General features: G+C 44.4%; 1 protein-coding gene across 1 annotated transcript in view; it reads right to left on the reverse strand.

Moving 5' to 3' along the window:
* Positions 1–22,984, reverse strand: part of si:dkey-122a22.2 (uncharacterized) — a 180,855-nt gene that overhangs the window by 69,979 nt on the left and 87,892 nt on the right. The window contains exon 9 of the mRNA XM_059971016.1: positions 5,213–5,295. Coding sequence (XP_059826999.1) covers positions 5,213–5,295 — 83 coding nt within the window. The remainder of the gene's footprint in view (positions 1–5,212; positions 5,296–22,984) is intronic.

Genomic DNA, 22,984 nt, shown 5'->3' on the forward strand with positions numbered 1-22,984 from the left:
GGTCATGCAGCTTGTTCTAGTATTGCTACGGAGAGAGACTTCTGCATTTAGTTCCCAGAATACTGGCCAGCTGTACAGACACGAAAGCTGCAATAGCTGATGAGGTTCTATGCCCAGGCTCACATTTACCAGTGTTATCAAGTGAAACTGAGTGTCTGTAAATGTTTTTAGATTCACAAGTTTCAGAAACACCTAGAATCTGACTAGAAAAAGTATTATAAAAATACAAAAAAGTTCTTTAAATATTTAAACTTGCTAGCTAAAAAAACATATTGAAACTAAGATAATTTATAAAAATCTCTTTAATGTTCTTGTATTAGCCAATTTCTCCCATTGTTCTGAATCAGAAATGTTGTATGTGCTCGACACTTAGGCCTTCCAAAGCTTGCAGTTGTTCACACAACTTGGGTCTTAAGAGTAGCAAATAAAGTATTTTAATTCCGATTCCCACCTATCAGTCCGTAGCCTCCTCTTATACCAAGAAGAGGCCACCCTCAGTGTGAGGAGCAACGCCTTATATTCCATCTGGGTAACCTCTAAACTGAATGCATGGATATTGACTTCTCCTTCCAGAGAAAAAAATTCCCCTCCCCCTCCCCTCTTCTCTTACTTGGCACTCTAGCTTTTTACCTTTACTCACCTGCCTGTTACTTCACCAGAGATTCCATCCTCCTTCCCTTTCTCTTATTGTCCACCCTCCTCTCAAATCAGATACCTTCTTCTCCAGCCCTTCACTTTTCTCACTCATTTGGCTTCACCTATCTCCTTCTAGCTAGCCTCCTCTCCCTCCACCCACCTTTTTATTCTGGCATCTTTCCCCTTCCATTTCAGTTTTGAAGAAGGATCTTGGCCCGAAACTTAGACTTAATTCACTGCCTGAGCTGCTGAGTTCCCCCAGCAATTTAAGCATGTTGCTTTGGATTTCTAATAACTGCAGGCTTTCTCGTGTTAGTAAAATATTTGATGTGTGGCTTTATTTGCACAAAATTTCTGAGGTTTTAAGAAGCTTCCAATAGATCAGAAAGCAGGAAATGTGACTCCTTTGCTCAAAGGGGGAGAGAGAAAGCAGGAAAGTAAAGGCCAACCAGCTTAACATCCATCACGGGAAAATAGGAGTTACTCTTAAACATTTTGTATCAGGGCACTCAGATAATTAGGAAAATGAAATCTTGTTTGACCAATTTACTGGCAATCTCTGAAGAAATAACATGTACTCTGGATAGAAGTGATGGAGACTGCACAAGGATTTCCAGAAAGCATTCAATAAGGTGCTGCATCAAAGGACTAAACACATGGTCTAAGAGATACTGGCAGAGACAGAAGATTGGCTAATGCAAAACAGAGAGTAGGCAGAAATGAATTTTTTTCCTCCTCTACAATTTACATATCTTTATTTATTGTGATACCTTTGGGATATGCAGAATACGCAGTTCAATACTTTTGGGATACGCAGTTCAAGCTGAACTGCCCAGCAATCCCCCGATTTATTCCTAGCCCAATCACAGGGCAATTTACAATGACCAATTAACCTACCAACCGCTACATCTTTGGACTGTGGGAGGAAACCAGAGCAACCAGAGAAAACCAATGCGGTCAGGGGAGAATGTACAAACTCCTTGCAAACAGCAGTGAGAAATGAACCCACTTTGCTGGTGCTGTAATGCGTTGTGCTAATCACTACACTACCGTGCCACCCCAAGGTGGAACAAATGCTGCTCCATAATGAACAATTTAAACAAACAACTTGTTTGAAGACTGGTTTGTTTGTGAAAAAAGGATAGGTGGAAAAATAAATCCTGAAGAAGAAAAGAGGAAGATACAGATATGGTAAGTGAGCAGAAAAATATCTGGCAAATGGAGCATATTGTGAACAAAATTGAACTTGTCCATTTTGATAGGAAATTTTTAAAAAAAGATTTCAAAGCTGAGGCCAATGGTTCCCACTGCCCATCCTCTCAACTGAGCATCTGCATTGAAATGTTTATTTTCAGATTTTGGCTGCCCAGATCTCCTGCAATCTTGCTTAGTTAATCAGTTTGCCTGGTAGGTACTGATTATAAAATGTTAAATAATCAAATAACATAAATAAGATAATGAAATGTTATTCAATGGAGTGAAGGGAATTAGAGTTTAATGAGTGGAGTGGGGAACAAATTAAGGGATTACAGGTTAGGCAGATCAGTGAGAAGCTCCTAGTGTTCACTTTCGGGTTAGAATCATACATCAAACCCAAAATTATATAATCCACACATTAGTTTTCTCACCAATAGAGGATCTTAAGAGCATTCCTGACTTCCAATAATTTAACTAACTCAAGACTGATTTATACTTCAATCTTATTTTTCTATCTGTTTTATTTTATATCCTATAGCCTTACCTAACATTATTCTATCAGCTGTGCAAAAGTATTTTGCAAGTTCATTCCTATGCAGTCTAACTCCAACTTTACAATTACTCTCATTCCAGTGAAGTCTGGAACATCTCCAGTTATCATTGCCAAGAGCCCAATGCTGAGAATGGAACTTTGTCTTCTATTAAAGCTCACAATGTCTTCAATGGTTTTCAAATGTCTCCGCAGTTTAAAATTACTAAGATTTAAATAAATAATTATTTTTAGACTAGTTAACTAAAAGTGCAGAAACACTTCAATTTCACTAAATTAATAATTAGCATTTTTTCCCTACTCTTGTTCTGCAAATCTAGAATCTTCCCCTGTCACTGTGGTCCCACATTCTATGCCATGTCAGGCCTAGTGTACGATCCAAATGGCGACTCACCAAAGCAATGCTAGGGAATCTCAGCAGGACTGTGCTCCACCATTGGACGCCATGTGGATACATTACATAGAGTGTTGTGGCAGATGCAGCACCATCTGTCATTCAGTAAGTCACTCACAGCATGCAAGTGCTATTCCGGAACTGACTTTCATTCAGATGGCTTGGTGCCAGCAGTTTACAACCAACAAGATACAGTCCATCAGTTTACTCCCCCAGACTCTGCAGAGAGAGCAGGGGAGACTTCCACTGTTCCATGTTTTGCAGGCAAAAAAAAAAATCAGTCCTGACAGAATAATAACACTGTAAAACATCACCCGTTCAGTGCTATAGAAACATTATTTTAGAGGTATATACTGTATCTTCCTGCTTCACACTTCCAACATCCAGGTCCTAAAAGTACAAAAGAAAGGGGAATCTACTTGCACATCTACAGTCATGACAGTATGTGGTTTATCCGTCTACAAGTGGTGGCATATGTAAAGGTGGGTTATCACACTTTGGATGTTACAATTCCCACCATGGATTTTGCGTCCTAGCTGTCTACATGATACACAAGCCAGGGCAGTATGATATGGACAGCAAGTTGTTGCCCATGCAGTAGGTTCCCCTCTCCACACAGCTGATGAATTCAAAGGAACAACAGAGACTGACACAGTTTGGCACCAGCGGCGTTCCAGGAGTTGCCAGTCAGCATGGAACGCAATGGAGGACTGCCTTCAGGACTCCAGCTCTGGATTTTTTCTTTGGGAAGACTTCCCCATTAGTGGGCATAGTCACATAATTCTCTGCAACTTCCGCCATCTCCAATGGGACCTCACTATCAAGCACATCTTTCCCTCTTCCTCACTTTCTGCTTTCAGCGGGGATCACTCCTTACACGACTCCCTTGTCTATTCCTCCCTCCCCACCGATCTCCCTCTTGGTACTTATCCTTGCAAGTGGAACAAGTGCAATACCTGCCGCTACATCTCCTCCCTCAAAACCATTTAGGGCCCCAAAGAGTCCTACCAGGTGAGGTGGCTATTCAGCTGTGAGTCAGTTGGGGTTGTATACTGTGTCTGGTGCTCCCAGTGGGGCCTCCTGTATATCGGTGAGACCCAACATAGATTGGGAGACTGCTTTGCCGAGCACCTATGCTCTATCCACCAGAAAAAGCGGGATCTCCCAGTGGCCACCCATTTTAATTCCACTTCCCATTCCGATATGTCCAACCATGGGCTACTCCTCTTTCGTGATGAGGCTACACTCAGGTTGGAGAAACAACACCTTATATTTCGTCTCCATCCTGATGAAATTAACATTGATTTCTCGAACTTCTATTAATTCCCCTCCTTCACCATTCCCAATCCCCTTTTCCCTCTCTCACCTTATTCCCTTGCCTGCCCAATACCTCCCTCTGGTGCTCCTTCCCCCCTTTTCTTTCTTCCATGGCCTTCTGTCCTCTTCTATCAGACCTGCCCTTCTCCAGCCCAGTATCTCAGTTTCACATATCATCTTGTGCTTCTCTCTCCCTTCCCCCCACCATTTAAACCTACTCCTCGGCTTTTTTTCTGCAGTCCTACTGAAGAATCTCGGCCCAAAAAGTCAACTGTACTCTTTTCCATAGATGCTGCCTGGCTGCTGATTTCCTCCAACATTTGGTGTGTGTTGTTTGATCTGCAGATTTTCTCTTGTTTGTGATTACATTAATTTTATATTTTTCTTATGACGTTGCATTCTCATCAACATAAAGAATTCATTAGCACAGATGACTGTGGAGGCCAAATCATCAGGTATGTTTAAAGCGGAAGTTCAGGTTCTTGGTTAGTACAGGTGTCAAAGGTTACAGGAAGAATGGGGTTGAGAGGGATAATAATGGAAGGCATGCTGGAGATATGTCTCTCCCAAAGGAGATGTAAGGTGCTCCAACTCTCAGTTAGCCTCCAGGTCAACTTTGGGCAAGGTGTAGCACCTGCTTAATACAGCACCCCCCATCCCAATCAGGGTCACATGAAACCATGGGAGCAGGTGGAGGATGATCGTATGAGCAGCTGGTGCACATCACAAGTCCTGGTTATGTGACCACTGACACCAGGCAGACAATCTCTTAAGAGTATTGGTAAAGATTGGGGTCACCCATCTTGTAAAGACACTTCCCAGAAAAAGGCAATGGCAAACCACTTCTGTAGAAAAAACTCCCAAGAGCAATCATGGCTATGGAAAGACCACAATCTTCCACATTATTCGACACAACACATAATGATGCAATGATATTGGAATGGCAGAGTAGACTTGATGGGCTGAATGGCCTAATTGGGTTCCTATGTCTTTTGATCTTGTATGTCCCTTCAATGCTGAGCAACTCTTGCTGAATGATACTATGTTGAACTCATAACTACAAAAATTAGGTTTTGTAATACTTCAGCATTCAGAATCAATAATGATGATTCACTTACCTGACTTGGGAGATGCTCTCATTGATAAAGAAGTGTTCATCTACAGCTGTACTCAGATGGGCTGGATTGCTCAGCAAGTATTTCTGCAGGGCAGAAAGTAATTGGTAAAATGCTTAAATAATCTTATGAAAATTCACAACACAGGTACCGCCCCCCCCCCCCCCCAACTGCTTGGTGCAGGCTTGCTGGAAGATGCGAATTTCCCCTCATACACAATGATGCAAACTAATCTAAAAAAGCAGTTCAGTTCAGTTTTGCTCTCCTTCAAGTCACCTGTCCAACATCTGATAAACTCTCTTTCATCAGCACACCATAAACACAAGAGATTTGGCAGATACTGGAAATCCAGAGTAACACACACAAATTACTGGAACGTTTTGGGCTGAGACCCTCCAGCATTTTGTATGTGCTGCTCTTTCATCAGCACTGGTTCTCAACAGATTTGACATTTATGTTACACTTTGGTTCACATATATCCTAATCTATTGTAGGCAAAATGCTGAAACTTGAGAAATTTTTGCCTACAATCGGATTTTTGTATTATTATTGGAAGGGTAATTTAGATTTTTGAGACCCCTTTTAATATTTGTGTACACACATGGTGCTTCAGTCGATAAATGCCAATAGAGCTGGGAATGTCAAACATCAACTTTATGCTGAAAAGAAGATGGCGAGGTTGAATAGAACAAATCTCTGAAAAGGTGAGACCAGGTTCTGGAGGTGATCCCAATGCTTACAGAACTATCAGGCTGATAGATTAATGAGGACAATGAGAGAGAATTTTTTTTTTTAAAAAGGACTTGTTAAAGCTGTGAAACACCAGTCACATTTATTGTACTAAACTGAAACCAGAAGAAGACTGGAAAATACCCAAAAACAATCACTGAAGAGCAGGGGTTCCCAATGTGAGATCCATGGACCCCTCAGTTAATGGTAGGGGTCCATGGCATAAAAGAAGATGGGGTAGAGAGATAACTATGTTAATGTCAGATATGGATAACATTATTTACCAATCATGGCCTGCTGACTGTTTCCAGCATTTTCTGCTTTTATGTGCTCTCCTGTTTTATAGAAAAGAATGTTCCAGACTTTTCCAGTCAGTGAGACACTCTTGTACAGTTCCCTCATACTTATCCAAGAATTACGGAAGTGTCTAAGCAATGACTTCATTAGCTTGTCCATCATCCCAGGCAGTGCATAAGGATCTATGTTTGCCCATTTACTCTTCCTCACTTACATGCTTTAACTTGGTCCTGTTAACAAAGGAATAGAATCGGTTTCATACATAAACCCATAAAGCCACTCCATAGCATTCAATTCCCAGATCATTTACCAACAGGCAGGTGTTCTGCCTTACTTTCGGAACAGGGAGGAATGTCTGCTTCAGACAGATATACATACCTGTATTTGAAGAACAATATAAATAGATTTTGCTCTACCACAAATCTATTTCTCTATCACCTCTCTGTTCCATTTCCAGATCTCAGTAACAGATCTGCTCTTTGAAGTTAGAACATTAGAAAGTTTTTGACAAGAACAGGCCATTCGGCCCAACAAAGCTTGCTAATTCCTATTCACACAGTGTGTTGAAATAACTATCGAGTTTAGAATTAGAAGAGTCTAAGGTCCTACTCTCAACTACACATCAAGGTAGTTTGTTCCATGTGTCCACAACTCACTGTGTAAAGAAATGCTTCCTGATGATAGTCTGAAATCTCTCCTTATCCACTCTCCACCTATGGCCCTGTGTCCTTAATGATGGATTAACTTTAAAGTAGTAGCTGGCATCCACCTTACTTGTCCTCTTAATGATGTTGAACACTTCTATCCCCTCTCATTCTACGTCTACTTAGGCTAAAAAGATTTAATTCTTTCAATCTTTCTTCATAGCTCATACCCTGCAGACCTGGAATGAGTCTAGTCATCCCTCTGTGAACTCTCCTCAGTGCCCTCACACCCCTCACAAAATATGGAGACCAAAATTGTACTCAGTACTCAAGGTTTGGCTTAGTCTGTGCTCCAAAAAATACATGAGGTCAGCCTCTGTTCGTTTGAATCTGTGCCATTCAACTAAACTGTCCTGTCCTGTGTTGAAGGAACTACTTCACTACTACTACCTTAAAGACTTTCTTTATTCCAACCTGCTTATCTTTCCCATTGCAGTTCAGTGGAGTGCTTTGTTTCAGGCAGACCAAGAGTGTGCCAGCTGAGGGGAGGGGTTTCTGGGACACAAACAGAAAAGAGCATCTTGCTCGCTAATCAGTACTGTACTTATTTCCGAATATTGATGGGGAAGGGATTTCCAGATAGAAGTACAGCCACAGCCAAGACAAAGTGGGGATCAAACTGAGTGGACTCAGAAAATTCTGAAGGGGTGAGCAGACAGAGGATATTGTCAATAACAATATGAACACCAAACACAGAAGACAAGATGTCTGCAGATTAATAGAGAGTTAGCTAAGAAGCAGGACCTCCAGATTACTCCCAATGTCAGGTGCCAGTGACCCCAGATAGAGGAGGATGCATGGCTGGAGAAGGGATACAGGATTAGATTTTTGTGGCATTGAACCTGTTTTGAGGAAGACAGAACATGTACAGCCAAGATGGATTGTATTCAACAAGGCCACGAAGAGGCAGCTGCTAGTACTGCTTGGGAGAGTTGAAAATAACTTGGCAGAGGTTGAAAAGATGAGCAAGATTCAGTAAGTAAAAGCAGAACTAGAAATAAAAAGTAGAAAATTAATGAGAGAGTGTGGAATGCAGTGCGAACATAGATTAGAATGCAGACAACAATGGACTAAGTGCTCTAAGTGGTCTACCTCAACGCAAGGAATATGAAAGACGGTATAAAGTATTGGCTGATATGTAGAGTATATGATAGATATTATGGAAATGTAGTTTAAGAAGGGACAGAAATGGCAGCAACATTTCTGGTTGCAGAATTCATTAGTGTGTACTGCAGGAGGGATAGCCAGATTGTTTCAGATACAACCACAGTTATGAGAAAAGATCATCAAAAGAAGCGGAATGGATTATACTGAAGAGCAAAATAGGATTAAATTAACAGTGTACTATTGACCTCCAAAAAGTAAGGCAGATTATTTTGTCATATCTGTGGCAGAATAAGTGCTCTAGAATTAATAAAATCCATCTCCAAAAATCTAAAAAAGAGGGTGGCATGGTTTTACCTAACTTTCATTTATATTATTGGGCAGCTAATATACGTTCTGCTACCTTCTGGTCTTTCTTCCATGGCCAACCCGAGTGCCCTAACTGGGTGGCGATGGAGATGAGCTCCACTAAAGAATTATCTATCTCTGCACTCCCTAGTAGCCTGCCCAGATCAATAGCTAATCCTCTTGTTAGACACACTTTGCGTATAAGGGCTCAGATCAGGAAATGCTATGGTTTCCAGGGGTTTTCCGTTTCCAGCCCTATTGCTCATAATCACCTTTTTTTTACCTACTACATACGATTCAGCATTCCAGGTTTGGTAAAGGAAGGGCATTGGACATTTTGAAGATCTTTTCATTGATAATCGCTTCGCTTCTTTTCAGCAGCTCTCTGTTAAGTTCAATCTGCCCAATGCTCATTTTTTCAGATATCTCCAAATCCGACACTTTATTGCTCCTTTAATTCCTAACTTTCCTGAAATGCCTGCGAAAAATGCTATGGACCTATTTCTTTCCATGAATCCACTAGGTAAAGGCTTAATATCAATCATCCGAGATAAACTAGCAGCCTTACGACGGGCCCCCATGGATAAAATCAAAATGGCCTGGGAGCAGGATTTAAATATCTCCTTATCTGAGGAGAGCTGGGATTCAGTTCTCAAATCGGTTAATTCAACCTCTCTTTGTGCTCGCCACTGCCTTTTACAGTTTAAGATTGTTCATAGAGCCCATTTGTCCAAATCTAAACTATCTCGATTCTACCCTAGCGTTAGTCCACTCTGTGATAAATGCAAGAGGGGAGTGGCCTCTCTCATCCATATGTACTGGTTCTGTCCTAGCTTGGAGAAATTCTGGAAAAATGTCTTCACTACATCTTAGTGAAGAATAGTGAAGAATACTTCACTATTCTGAATCAGCACCTAGAACCAAACCCCTTAATTGCTCTGTTCGGTTTTTGGGGCGAGACAGATTTATGTCTGGGTCCGACCAAATGCCGAATATTATCCTTTGCCTCTCTCCTGGCTAGACGCTTGATCCTCCTTAGATGGAGAGATGTTGCCCCGCCCACTCATGCTCAATGGCTTAACGACATCATGGCCTGTTTGGACCTCGAAAAAATTCATTATTCAGTTCTCAATTCGGATCTAAAGTTCCATAAGGTATGGGGACCTTTTATCGAGTACTTTCATAACCTTCCTCTTGACTAGGGTTTATCTTTCTTTTCGGTCCCTTGCTTTCAGGTCCTTTTTTTTCTGGTAGAAGGCATTATTATCCTCTGTTGCTAAGTGTATTCATAGTCTGGGAGTTTGGCTGTCCTGACTTATACTCTCTATATTGTGTTGTGGTTGGTCTGGAGTTGCTGTTGTTTTTTCTTGTGTTGTGGGGCTTGGGGAGGACACTAAGCTTACTTGTCTTTAATTCAGGTGCTTTTTTTTGGCTAAATTCTCTTCCTTTGTAGTATATTGTTATTGTATGCTTAATTTTGCACTGTTTTAATGTTTCTCATTGGGATTTGGGGTTTTTAATTAGTAAAATGTTTTGAAAAACTAATTAAAAAAAAAAGTAAGGCAGAGGCAAAAAGCTAACTTTCAGACAAACTTTGGACCAGGGCATAAGTATCAAGGGAGTAATTCTGGGAGATTTTACTTACCAGAATATTATCTGAGATACAGTTGGTATAGAAATGTATAGTGGGCCCAGAATTCATAAAGTGAATTCAAAATAATATGTGGAACCAGTATACAGAGAGGATTCTGGTTAACTGAGTCATCAGTTAAATGGGGCTTCTGCTTATTTGGGACAACTCTTAAAGAACAAAAACTAATCGAGAAAATAGCCAGGATTCTTTTTGTTTATTTCAGACACTATGCCGCTTAACTGGGGCAGGAGATTGTTGCCGAACAGTTTCTAACTAGCGTTAAGTCACATGCACTTGCATGGCTGTTAGATGCTACACTGTGCTGAGAGTGAGTAGTTTGTAAACAGCTTCAGTTATATGTGTTTGTGTTCAAAAAGCAGCGATGTTTGTCACTGAAAGTTATCAAGAAATAAGCAGTAAGACAATTCAGAACTGTTTTGATCACTAAAATTTCAAGCATTCAGGCTTGGAGATGACAGAAACAGCTGAGAATTTAATGAAATGATTTCACTACTTCAACAGTTAGAGACTATGAAGAGTTTGAAGATATCAACAATCACCTTTTACAATGAAAATGAAGATTTGGAGAATGCAATCATCAACAGCATTGTATGAAGGAAGTCCACTCTCTACACTAAGTGTGCCGATTTTGTTCATTTACAGTCAAAAGAACATGGTACCGACAAATTCCTCCGTCCACAAGTATTAGGAACTAATACACAAGTTTTATAGTACTCCAGTAGTATTGGAAGTATTCTAATTTGTTCTATATTTCATTTAAATACATAATTTATTACTCAGTTCGTAATTTTTATACTTTTTGACTATTTCATGAAACTCGGGCTAATTGCGACAGCCATTTAATTGTGCCAAGATGTGCTGGTCCCAATGTGGTCAATTAAAACCTGAATCTGTGCTCATTGTCTGGAATTATGTGTTTTGTTTGACGGAAAGCGTATCAGTGGAGAGCTCCTTCATTCTGTTGCTCATAATTATGTTAGCTTAACACGGATATAGAAACTGACAGAAACAAAACAGGATCCTAAATTACAAGTTGGGATATGTCCAATCTTAGCTGGGTATTTAATAATTGATTTATTATTTCAAGAAGCTCACAGCTTCGGAAATAAAGGAACGGAGATGAAGGGCCAAATATGGAGTCTCTGGTTGACAGAGTTCATGGAGAGTAGAAAAAGAAAAGAGAACATCAAAACTAAATATTCAAAACTGAAAACAATACAAAATGACATATTTGGACAAAAATGTAGTGGGCTGAACTCTGCAAATGACACAAAAATTGATGGAGTTGTAGATAGTGAGGACAGTTGTCCAATTGTCAAAGAATACAGTTGGATATAGATCAGTTGGAAATATGGGTGGAGAAATGGCACAAGGAGCTTAAAACTGGACAAATGTGAGCTGTTATACTTTGGGAAGTTTAAATGTTAAAAGATAAGACCTTTCACTGCACTGAGTGCAAGTTCATAGGTCCCTGAAAGTGGCAACACAAGTAGATGAAAAAGTGTGGTGCACTTGCCTTTATCAATTGGGAGATCGAGTATAGGAATTAGCAAGTCATATTGCAGCTCTATAAAACTTTGGTTAGACCACATTTGGAGGACTGTGTACAGATATGGTAGCTGCATAGTGGGAAGGGTGTGAACGCTTTGGCAAGGATGTAAAAGTAGTTCAATAGGGTGCTGTCTGAATTAGACTGAATTAGAGTATTAGCTATGAGGAGAGGTTAGAAAAAACCTTGGATTGTTTACTCTAGAATAGTGGTCACCAACCTTTTTAAGCCCAAGATCCTCTACCTCAGCCTTAGTGAAAGGCAAGATTGGCCTACTAAATCGTTTAAGAGAAAAAAACAGCTCAGGTTGTACTTCCAACTTGAGGGCTTTTATTTGGGCTAATTGTATTTGAAGTACATAAAATGCTTTAGTCAAACTTTCAAATTAATTCAACCAAGAAAACACAGTAACTAACATATCAAACAGGCCATAGCTGTCTTTCTTTAAGAATATTACAATACTTCATACCTTTAATTCTAAGTTTCATTATTTAATTTTATTTCAATACTGAAAATAAATGAGTAAAAATTGACTGTTGCACTCAGTGTGATGACTGGGGCTGAATACTTTCTGCTAGTTCCCTGAAATTTGGCTCATAACTACAGGCAGCCAGTCTGAGGTAGTCTGTGAGGTGTCTGTCAGTAAGACAGCTCCTGTACTTAGATTTAATAATTTTCATCTGTGAGAATGCGATTTCACACAGATAAGTTGACCCGGAGTAGGCACTGACTTTCAGTACAGATGGGTGAGATGAGGAGACTTCTCTCGGCTGACAAGCCCCCAAAAGTCACCGCCCCTTGATCTTGCTTTAAACTCGATGTTATTTTGCAAATCAATTATTTCCATTTCAATATCACTTGGCACACCAAATACTTGCTGGAATTTGGCTGCTATCTGTTCTATATCGATCAACAGAAATGAGTTTGAAGTAAATGCAGCAATATCTTTCATGACGTTTAACTCCCCAAAACGCCAATTGAACTCTATTGCCAGTTTGTCTAGGTAAGCACAGTGCTGCTCAGGGTGAAAAGCATTTTTTTCCTTGATGGCCTGTAACATTTTCTCCAAGTTGGGAAAGTGTGTCAGCCTCCCGTTCTTTAAATTTGAAATCCAAACACCAAGCTGAGCCTTTAACGCATTTACTGCACTTATCATGTGGGGGAGATGTAGGCCTCTTCCCACAAGCTCATTGATAAGTGCGTTTAATTTAGCCGTAAGGTCTGTCAGAAACCCTAAATCCAGTAGCCACATATCATCTGACAGTTCCTCGTGCTCCTCATTTCTTGTCGACAGTAAAGTCTTTATCTCAGGCAGCAACTCAACAAATTGTTGCAGCACTTTGCCGCAACTCAACTACCGAACATCAGCATGAAGGATTATGTCTCCGTAAGCGGCATCGAGCTCATCCAATAATGCCTTGAATAAGCGGTGCTGAAGCACTTTTGCTCAAATCAAGTGTATCAGTTTGACCACCAGTGTCATTATGTGAGAAAAATCCACGACCTTCCCAGCCAAGGCCTGCTGATGCCAGCCACAGTGATAATCCAGGAAGTTGGGAAAATCAGGGTCATTACAGCACAGTGCTATAAAACCAACACCCACACCATGCATTGTGGGTAGTAATCAGTAGTAATTGCCACCAGTTTATGAATGGGGATATCATTTTCATGGACATATTTTTTAAGCTCATTGTAAAGTAAGAGGAAAAAGGAAGAAAGCAGAGGGTAGTTGTGGAAGGAATGTATGCTGCCTGGAGGTCGGTGACTAGCGGAGTGCCGCAAGGATCTGTCCTGGGACCCTTGCTGTTTGAGATTTTTATAAATGACCTGGATATAGAGGCGGAAGGATGGGTGAGCAAGTTTGCGGATGACACGAAGATTGGAGGTGTTGTGGATGGAGCTGTAGGTGGTCGAAGGTTACAAGAGGATATAGACAGGCTGCAGAGTTGGGCAGAAAAATGGCAGATGGAGTTCGATCCGGACAAGTATGAGGTGATGCATTTTGGAAGGACAAACCAGAAGACTGAGTACAGGATTAATGGTCAGTTAATTAAGAGTGTGGATGAACAAAGGGACATTGGGGTTCAAATCCATACATCAATAGACAATAGGTGCAGAAGTAGACCATTCGGCCTTTCGAGCCTGCACCCCTATTCTGAGAACATGGCTGATCATCTACTATCAATACCCGGTTCCTGCCTTGTCCCCATATCCCTTGATTCCCCTATCCATAAGATACCTATCTAGCTCCTTCTTGAAAGCATCCAGAGAATTGGCCTCCACTGCCTTCCGAGGCAGTGCATTCCAGACCCCCACAACTCTCTGGGAGAAGTTTTTCCTTAACTCTGCCCTAAATGACCTACCCCTTATTCTCAAACCATGCCCTCTGATACTGGACTCTCCCAGCATCTGGAACATATTTCCTGCCTTCATCTTGTCCAATCCCTCAATAATCTTATATGTTGCAATCAGATCCCCTCTCAATCTCCTTAATTCCAGCGTGTACAAGCCTAGTCTCTCTAACTAGGCTTGTACACGCTGGAATTAAGGAGATTGAGAGGGGATCCGGACATCCCAGGAATTAACCTTGTGAATCTATGCTGCACTTCTTCTACAGCCAGGATGTCCTTCCTTAACCCTGGAGACCAAAACTGTACACAATACTCCAGGAGTGGTCTCACCAGGGCTCCGTACAAATGCAAAAGGATTTCCTTGCTCTTGTACTCAATTCCCTTTGTAATAAAGGCCAACATTCCATTAGCCTTCTTCACTGCCTGCTGCACTTGCTCATTCACCTTCAGTGACTGATGAACAAGGACTCCTAGATCTCTTTGTATTTCTCCCTTACCTAACTCTACACCATTCAGATAATAATCTGCCTTCCTGTTCTTACTCCCAAAGTGGATAACCTCACACTTATTCACATTAAACGTCATTTGCCAAGTATCTGCCCACTCACTCAGCCTATCCAAGTCACCCTGAATTCTCCTAACATCCTCATCACGTCACACTGCCACCCAGCTTTGTATCATCAGCAAACTTGCTGATGTTATTCTTAATGCCTTCATCTAAATCGTTGATGTAAATCGTAAACAGCTGTGTTCCCAATACCGAGCCCTGTGGCACCCCACTAGTCACCACCTGCCATTCCGAGAAACACCCATTCAGCGATACCCTTTGCTTTCTATCTGCCAACCAGTTTTCTATCCATGTCAATATCTTCCCCCCCAATGCCATGAGCTCTGATTTTACCCACCAATCTCCTATGTGGGACCTTATCAAATGCCTTCTGAAAATCAGGGTACACTACATCCACTGGATCTCCCTTGTTGAACTTCCCAGATAAAGTTGTTCCTTTGGGCATGAAGTTGTCGAGTGGTCCTTTTTCAAAGTAGAAGTTACTGCAGGTACGTTATGCCTGATAAACCTTTTGATGCAAAAGCAAATTTTACCCCTACAGCGCATATGTGAGTTGTTTTTAACCCACACTTAGTTGCTTTCCCTGGTTATTGTGTTTCTCTTTTCCCACTGCCCAGCATCGTGTGTCACATGTGTGCTGACGTCATATGACTGTTGTATTTTTGTCAGTGTAGCTTGTGCTACAAAGTGACCAATTAGATTAGATAAGAGTACAGACTGTCGCAAACGTCAATATACGGCACTCGCTGGTGATATCCTGCAAGGTAGCTAGCTAGCATGGCGGAGGCTCCACGAAAGAAGGCAAAAACGTACGAATTACATCCAGAATGGGAGGCGGAATTTCTAGCACTGAATAAAAGAGGGAATCTGGAGCGGTACCACAACACCAACCACCAGAAACTTAAAGACACCTAACCCCCAAAGAGCTCAATCCATGCCAGGAAAGTTGAGGAGCTGAAGTCGGGGTTGAAGGCCCAGCAATCATTTTTCATAAAACATGCTGCTCAAAATAAGGCTGCTATTGAAGCATCATTCTGTGTGAGTCACCTTTTGGCTGTACACAAGAAGCCTTTTACAGATGGCGATTTATTCAAAGAAGCAATGGCCATTACTGGAGAGACTGTTTTTAATGACTTTAAAGACAAAAACGATATCAAAACCGCAAAACAGTACACTGTTTAAGAGCAAGACCATTAACAGTGGTGATGAGCAGAGAGATCTTGGGTTCCACATTCAACATCCTGAAAGTGGTTACACAGGTTAATAGGGTGGCCAACAAGGAGTAAGGTATGTGTTCTAAAGTCAGAAAGCTAAATTGAAGCTTTATAAATCTCTGGTTAGACCTCACCTGGAGTATTGCATGCAGTTCTGGCCACTCCATTAAAGGAAGGATGTCAAGGCTTTAGAGAAGGTGCGGAAGAGGTTTACCAGGATGCTGCCTGGATTAGAGGGCATGTGCTATAACAGGAAGTTAGACAAACTTGGGTTGTTGTCTCTCTAGCGGCAAAACTGATAGAGGTTTATAAGATTATGAGAGTCATAGATAAGAGTAAACAGACAGTAACTTTTTCCCAGGGTTGAAATGTCTAATATCAGAGGGCATGCACTTAAAGTAAGAAGGGGTAATTTCAAAGGAGATGTGAGGGGCAAGTTTTTTTTTATAAAGAGAGTGATGGTTGCCCGGAACGTGTGCCCTTGGATGGTGGTAAAGGCCGATATATTAGATACTTACCAAATTTAGATAGGCACATGAATGTGGGGAAAATGAAAGGATATGGACATTGTGTGAACAGAAAAGATCAGTTTAGTTGGCAATTTGATTACTAATTTAACTGGCCAAAGAGTCTGCTCCTGTGGTGTACTGTTCTATGTTCTAGGCTTATGAATAAATAGGGTAGACCCATTGATTGGCAGAAGAATGAGCATTGGTGTGATACAATATGATTCAATTACCCATTGCTCTTGGAAGCTGGGATCAGAGCCTGAGGCGTAGATTTTAAGAAAATGCTAAAATGATTAGCAAGGAAATAAGAGTAAATAGAACAATCATTGGGGGAGCTGGAATTCACTGCCTGGACAGATGATAGAAGTAGAAAAGTGATAAGCTGCAGGACTAGAGATCATGATCTGGAAGGTGGGATACACTGGTCAGGTAGTTTTTGACTGGCACAGACTTACAGGCCAAATATCACAAATTTTTTATGATTCTACAAAAATACTGGTATAGAAGCCTGATTCATCAAAGCCAAAAGTTAAAAGTAAATTTATTACATAAGTACATATATCTCACTATATACGACCCTGAGATTCATTTTCCTGTGGGCATACTATGGAATAGTAACCATTACAAGGTCATCGAAAGATCAGCAGTACAGAAGACAACAAACTGTGCAAATACAAAGTATAAATGAATAGCAAAAAATAACAAGAATGGGAGATAATGAGATTAAAAAGTCCTTATTGGTTGTGGGACCATTTCAATGATGAGGCAAGTGAGTGTAATTATTCCCTTGTAGCGCCTCATTTCCTAGCGTATCCGAACCGACTCACAATTAGATAGCCTACGGGGGTTTGCGAGCACAGAGCTTTGGAGCCTCTTCGCCATGGGGGGCCGGTTGACAGAGGCTTAAAAGTGAGGCTGAAGTTTTCGAATAAAGTTTTTCCTTCGACTGCAGTTACCGACTCCGTGTCGTAATTTTAGCGCTGCTTGTAGCACACCGCTACAATTGGTGACACCGACGGTCCAAACGATTTTTGGACCAGAAATGACCGACGCCGCCTCTGTTCATGCGGTTTCGTTGAAACTGCCGGGTTTCTGGACACAGCGCCTGGACCTATGGTTCCAGCAAGCCGAAGCCCAATTCCACGTTCGCCGGATCACCTCAGAAGACACCCGCTACTACTACGTGGTGGGCTCCCTCGACCAGGACACAGCTGCCCAGGTTGCGGAGTTCGTACAGTCGCCCCCGGCAGACGGCAAGTACACGGAATTCAAAGCCCTGCTCCTCAGGACTTTCGGACTCTCACGGCGCGAGCGGGCTGCCCGTTTACTGCACCTGGATGGCTTGGGCGACAGACCTCCATCGGCTTTAATGAATGAGATGTTGTCTCTGGCCGAGGGACACACAGGCCTCATGTTTGAGCAGGCATTCCTGGAGCAGCTGCCCGAGGACATACGCCTGCTGCTGTCCGACGCGGATTTCAGTGACCCCCGGAAGGTGGCAGCCCGGGCGGACTTGCTGTGGAACGCCAAAAAGGTGAGCGGGGCGTCCATCGCACAGATCTCCCAGCCACGCTCCCGGCAGCAAACCAGTCCAGGCCCGGCCGCAGAGCCCAATGACCACTGGTGCTTCTACCACCAGCAGTTGCCGCCCGCCCTGCAAGTTCCCGGGAAACGCCAGGGCCAGCCGCCGCTGATGGCTACGGCGGCTGGCCATCGGGATAGCCTCCTGTATGTGTGGGATAGAAGGTCGGGACGCCGGTTTTTGGTCGATACTGGGGCTGAGATCAGCGTTTTACCTCCGACGAGTTACGACACCCGCAGCAGGGCACCGGGTCCCCCCCTGAGGGCCGTGAATGGCAGCACAGTAAGGACCTATGGCACCCGTCAGGTGCAGCTACTGTTCGGCCCCAGCCAGTTCACGTGGGACTTCACACTGGCCGCCGTAGCCCAACCGCTTCTGGGTGCGGATTTTTTTGCGAGCTCACAGCCTGCTGGTTGACCTGCCCAGGAAGAGACTGGTACACGCCGAGACCTTTCAGACGTTCTCCCTGGGCGCGGCCCAGTTGCCAGCCCCTCACCTCGGCTCCATCACGCTGTCCGACAACGATTTCACCAGGGTCCTGGCGGAGTTCCCATCGGTTCTGGCACCGCAGTTCACAGCAGCCATGCCCAGGCACGGCGTACAGCACCACATCCCGACGCAGGGACCACCCCTCCATGCCCGTGCTCGGCGGCTTCCCCCGGACAAGCTCCGACTGGCGAAGGAGGAGTTCCAGAGAATGGAGGAATTGGGGATCATCCGGCGGTCCGACAGCCCCTGGGCTTCCCCCCTGCACATGGTGCCCAAAGCGACGGGGGGCTGGAGACCGTGCGGCGACTACCGCAGGCTGAACGAGGCTACCACACCGGACCGCTACCCTGTGCCGCACATTCAGGACTTTGCGGCAAACCTGCACGGCGCCCGGATCTTCTCCAAGGTCGACCTTGTCCGAGGGTACCATCAAATCCCGATGCATCCTGACGACGTCCCCAAAACGGCTCTCATCACCCCGTTTGGCCTCTTCGAGTTCCTCCGCATGCCGTTCGGCCTGAAGAATGCCGCACAGACGTTCCAGCGGTTAATGGACGCGGTGGGACGGGACCTGGACTTCGCGTTCATCTATTTGGATGACATCCTCATAGCCAGCGGCAGTCGTCAGGAGCATCTGTCCCACCTCCGTCAACTCTGCGCCCGACTGAGTGAGTACGGTCTTACAATCAACCCTGCCAAATGCCAGTTCGGACTTGATACCATTGACTTCCTGGGCCACAGGATTACTAAAGACGGGGCAACCCCTCTGCCCGCTAAGGTAGATGCGGTCCGCCACTTCCCCCGACCCACCACGATCAAAGGCCTTCAGGAATTCGTAGGTATGGTCAATTTCTACCGCCGCTTCCTCCCTTCAGCTGCCCGGATCATGCGCCCCCTGTTCGCCCTGATGTCGGGTCCGAGCAAGAACATTACCTGGGACGAGGAGTCCGCCGCCGCTTTCGTTCAAACGAAGGAAGCTTTGGCTGACGCCGCAATGCTAGTACATCCCAGAATGGACACCCCTACCGCCCTCACAGTGGACGCATCAAACACGGCAGTCGGTGGGGTGCTGGAGCAGCTCATCGCAGGTCGCTGGCAACCCCTGGCGTTTTTCAGCAAACACCTGCAGCCACCCGAGCTCAAGTACAGTGCTTTTGACCGGGAACTGTTGGCGCTCTACCTGGCAATCCGGCATTTCAGGTACTTCCTAGAAGGTCGGCCCTTCACCGCGTTCACGGACCACAAACCGCTTACCTTTGCATTTACGAAAGCATCCGACCCCTGGTCATCCCGCCAGCAACGCCACCTGTCCTACATCTCTGAATACACAACGGATGTCCGGCACGTCTCGGGTAAGGACAATGTCGTGGCGGATGCGCTCTCTCGCCCTACCGTTCATGCCCTTTCCCAAGGGGTAGACTTTGAGGCACTGGCAGAGGTACAGCAGGTAGATGAGGAGATTCCGAGTTACAGGACTGCAGTCTCTGGTTTGCAGCTCCAGGACTTCCCCGTGGGCCCAGGTGAGAGGACCCTACTCTGTGACGTCGCCACCGGCCAGCCCCGTCCGGTTGTCCCCGCAGCCTGGCGGCGACGTATTTTCGACTCCATTCATAACTTGGCGCATCCCTCCATCCGGACAACTGTCCGGCTGGTTTCCAGCAGGTTCGTTTGGCACGGTCTCCGCAAACAGGTCAGTGAATGGGCCAGAACGTGCATGCACTGCCAGACGGCCAAGGTTCAGCGGCACACCAAAGCCCCACCGCAGCAGTTCCATCCCGCCCACCGGCGTTTCGACCACATTCATGTGGATATCGTGGGCCCCCTGCCAGTGTCGCGCGGAGCGCGTTACCTCCTGACTATCGTGGACCGGTTCACAAGATGGCCAGAGGCGGTCCCGCTCACCGACACCACCTCCGAATCTTGCGCCCGAGCCCTGCTCGCCACCTGGATATCCCGCTTTGGTGTACCAGCCCACATTACCTCCGACAGAGGCGCCCAGTTCACCTCCAGCCTGTGGTCAGCTATGGCCAGCCTTTTGGGGACTCAGCTGCACCACACCACTGCCTACCACCCACAGTCGAACGGGCTAGTGGAGCGTTTCCACCGTCACCTGAAGTCGGCCCTCATGGCCCGCCTGCGAGGAGCCAACTGGGCGGACGAGCTTCCCTGGGTCCTACTCGGCATCCGCACAGCGCCCAAGGACGACCTGCACGCCTCGTCGGCCGAGTTGGTATACGGCGCGCCCCTGGCCGTCCCCGGGGAGTTCCTACCAGCCCCGAGGGGGCAAGAGGAAGAACCCGCTGCAGTCCTGGGCAGACTTCGCGAGAAGCTCGGTAACCTGGCCCCCATACCCACTTCACAGCATGGGCGGCACCCGACCTGCGTACCCAAAGACCTACGGAACTGTAAGTTTGTGTTTGTACGCAGGGGCGGGCATCGGCCACCGCTGCAGCGGCCATACGAGGGGCCGTTTACGGTGCTCCGGAACAACGGGTCCACGTTCGTGCTGGACGTTGGGGGGAAGGAGGAGGTTTTCACGGTGGACCGCCTCAAGCCGGCCCATGTGGACCTGGCGCAACCGGCCAAGTTTCCGGCGCCTCGGCGCAGAGGCCGACCTCCCAAGCAGGTTCTGGCCCAGGCTGTGGACATTGGGGGGTGTATCGCCGGTTCTGGGGGGGGGTTATGTAGCGCCTCATTTCCTAGCATATCCGAACCGACTCACAATTAGATAGCCTACGGGGGTTTGCGAGCACAGAGCTTTGGAGCCTCTTCGCCATGGGGGGCCGGTTGACAGAGGCTTAAAAGTGAGGCTGAAGTTTTCGAATAAAGTTTTTCCTTCGACTGCAGTTACCGACTCCGTGTCGTAATTTTAGCGCTGCTTGTAGCACACCGCTACACCCTTTTATTTAAGAGCTTGTTAGTTGACAGGTAGTAACTGTCTTTGAAGCTGGTGATGTGAGTCCTGAGGCTCACACCATGAAGTCAATTATTTTTGAATGAATTCAAAGCAAACAAGAGATTGGCTGGTCAACAAGAACAGTCAAATCAAGTTAAATGTTTTGGTGCTGCTTATTTATATCTGGGATGTCCAGACATGGATGGTTAAGAATTTTCAGTTATAAAGCCTCATCAATGTAGGCTTGCAAAGGCTCTGTGCATGACTAATTAGCTGTGGGTCAACAAACAAGCTGCTTGAGGACATCAGCAAGTCAGGCAACATTTACAGAGGTAAATGGACTGTCGACATTTCAGGACAAGAGCTGATGAGTTCCTCCATCATTAGGGATCCTCACCACCCAGACCAGGCTCTTCTCGCTGTTGCCTCCGGACTCACACCACCAGGTTCAAGAACAGTTACTACTTCACAACCATCAGGCTCTTGAACAAAAAGGGATAACTCCCCTCACTTGCCCATCATTGGATGTTCCCAGAACCACTGATCTCTCTTTAAGGACTCTTTATCTCATGTTCTTCTTTTCTATTGCAATATATTTATATTTTGCATTTGCAGTTTGGTGTCTTCTGCACTCTGGTTGATCTTTCATTGATCCTGTTACAGTTACAATTCTATCAATTTGCAGAGTATGCCTGCAGGAAAATGAATCTCAGGGTTGTATATGGTGACATATATGTACTTTGATAATAAAGTTTACTTAGAATTTTTGAACTTTTCACAGCATCTGTGTTGCTCCAGATTCCAGCATCTGCAGTTTTAGCTGTGGGTCAGCCTTCCATTAAGGAATGAGTCGGGGGACACACTGGAAGAAACAGCAAGATCCCATTACTGTGATCATCCAAAAAGCGGGAGACATTCCCAGTAATATGTTTGTTTAGTGCCTCAAATGTGTGCTTAGTTTGCAATTTTCAATGATACTTACTCATTTAGAAAGTATCATGAAGAGAAGTTAAATTTACAAGTAGTGGAATGGCCAAAAGCATCTTTGCAAAAAGTAGTTAACCTGACGAGAAAGGTAAGTGATTTATTCATTTATTGCGGTTCAGCATGGAATAGGCCCACCAGGCCCTTTGAGCAGCATCACCCGACAATCCCTGATTTAATCCTAGCCAAATCACGGGACAACCTACAATAGCCAATTAAACTACCAACCGGTATGTCTTTGGACTGTGGTAGGAAACCAGAGCACCCAGAAGAAACCCACACAGTCACGGGCAGAATGTACACACTCCTTAAGGCAGCAGTACTAATTGAACCTGGGTTGCTGGTACTGTAAAGCTTCGTGCTAACCACTACTCTAACGTGCTGTCATGAGAGCACACTGGACCAAACATGATCTTTTCCTAATGCAGAGCTACAATCCCTTCCTAAGCTGGAGCAAACATTTGAGATCTTGATACTTTTCCACTTCTCAATGGAGAAAAGAAATTGATTTTAGTAAAACTCCAGAAGAAAACATTGGAACTTGACAATACAATTTCCAGGTGGAGAGTATGCAGCATCACTGAATTAGATACTTTGAAATACCACCAGAGGGCAGTAGTCTCTCTACTCTTGACTACCAAATTCAAAATAAAGTAGCAGAAACAGAGGAAGCCTCAACTTTTATAGATAAGTTCTCAATGACAATTAATGTGTCAAAAAGAATCTGTTATTGGCTTAGATTATTGACTGTAAATGTTTTTTGTTCCACTTTTGTTGTGCCTACAACCATCAGGATA

The sequence above is a fragment of the Hypanus sabinus genome, chromosome 1 (assembly GCF_030144855.1).
Source record: "Hypanus sabinus isolate sHypSab1 chromosome 1, sHypSab1.hap1, whole genome shotgun sequence".
Classification (NCBI taxonomy): domain Eukaryota; kingdom Metazoa; phylum Chordata; class Chondrichthyes; order Myliobatiformes; family Dasyatidae; genus Hypanus; species Hypanus sabinus.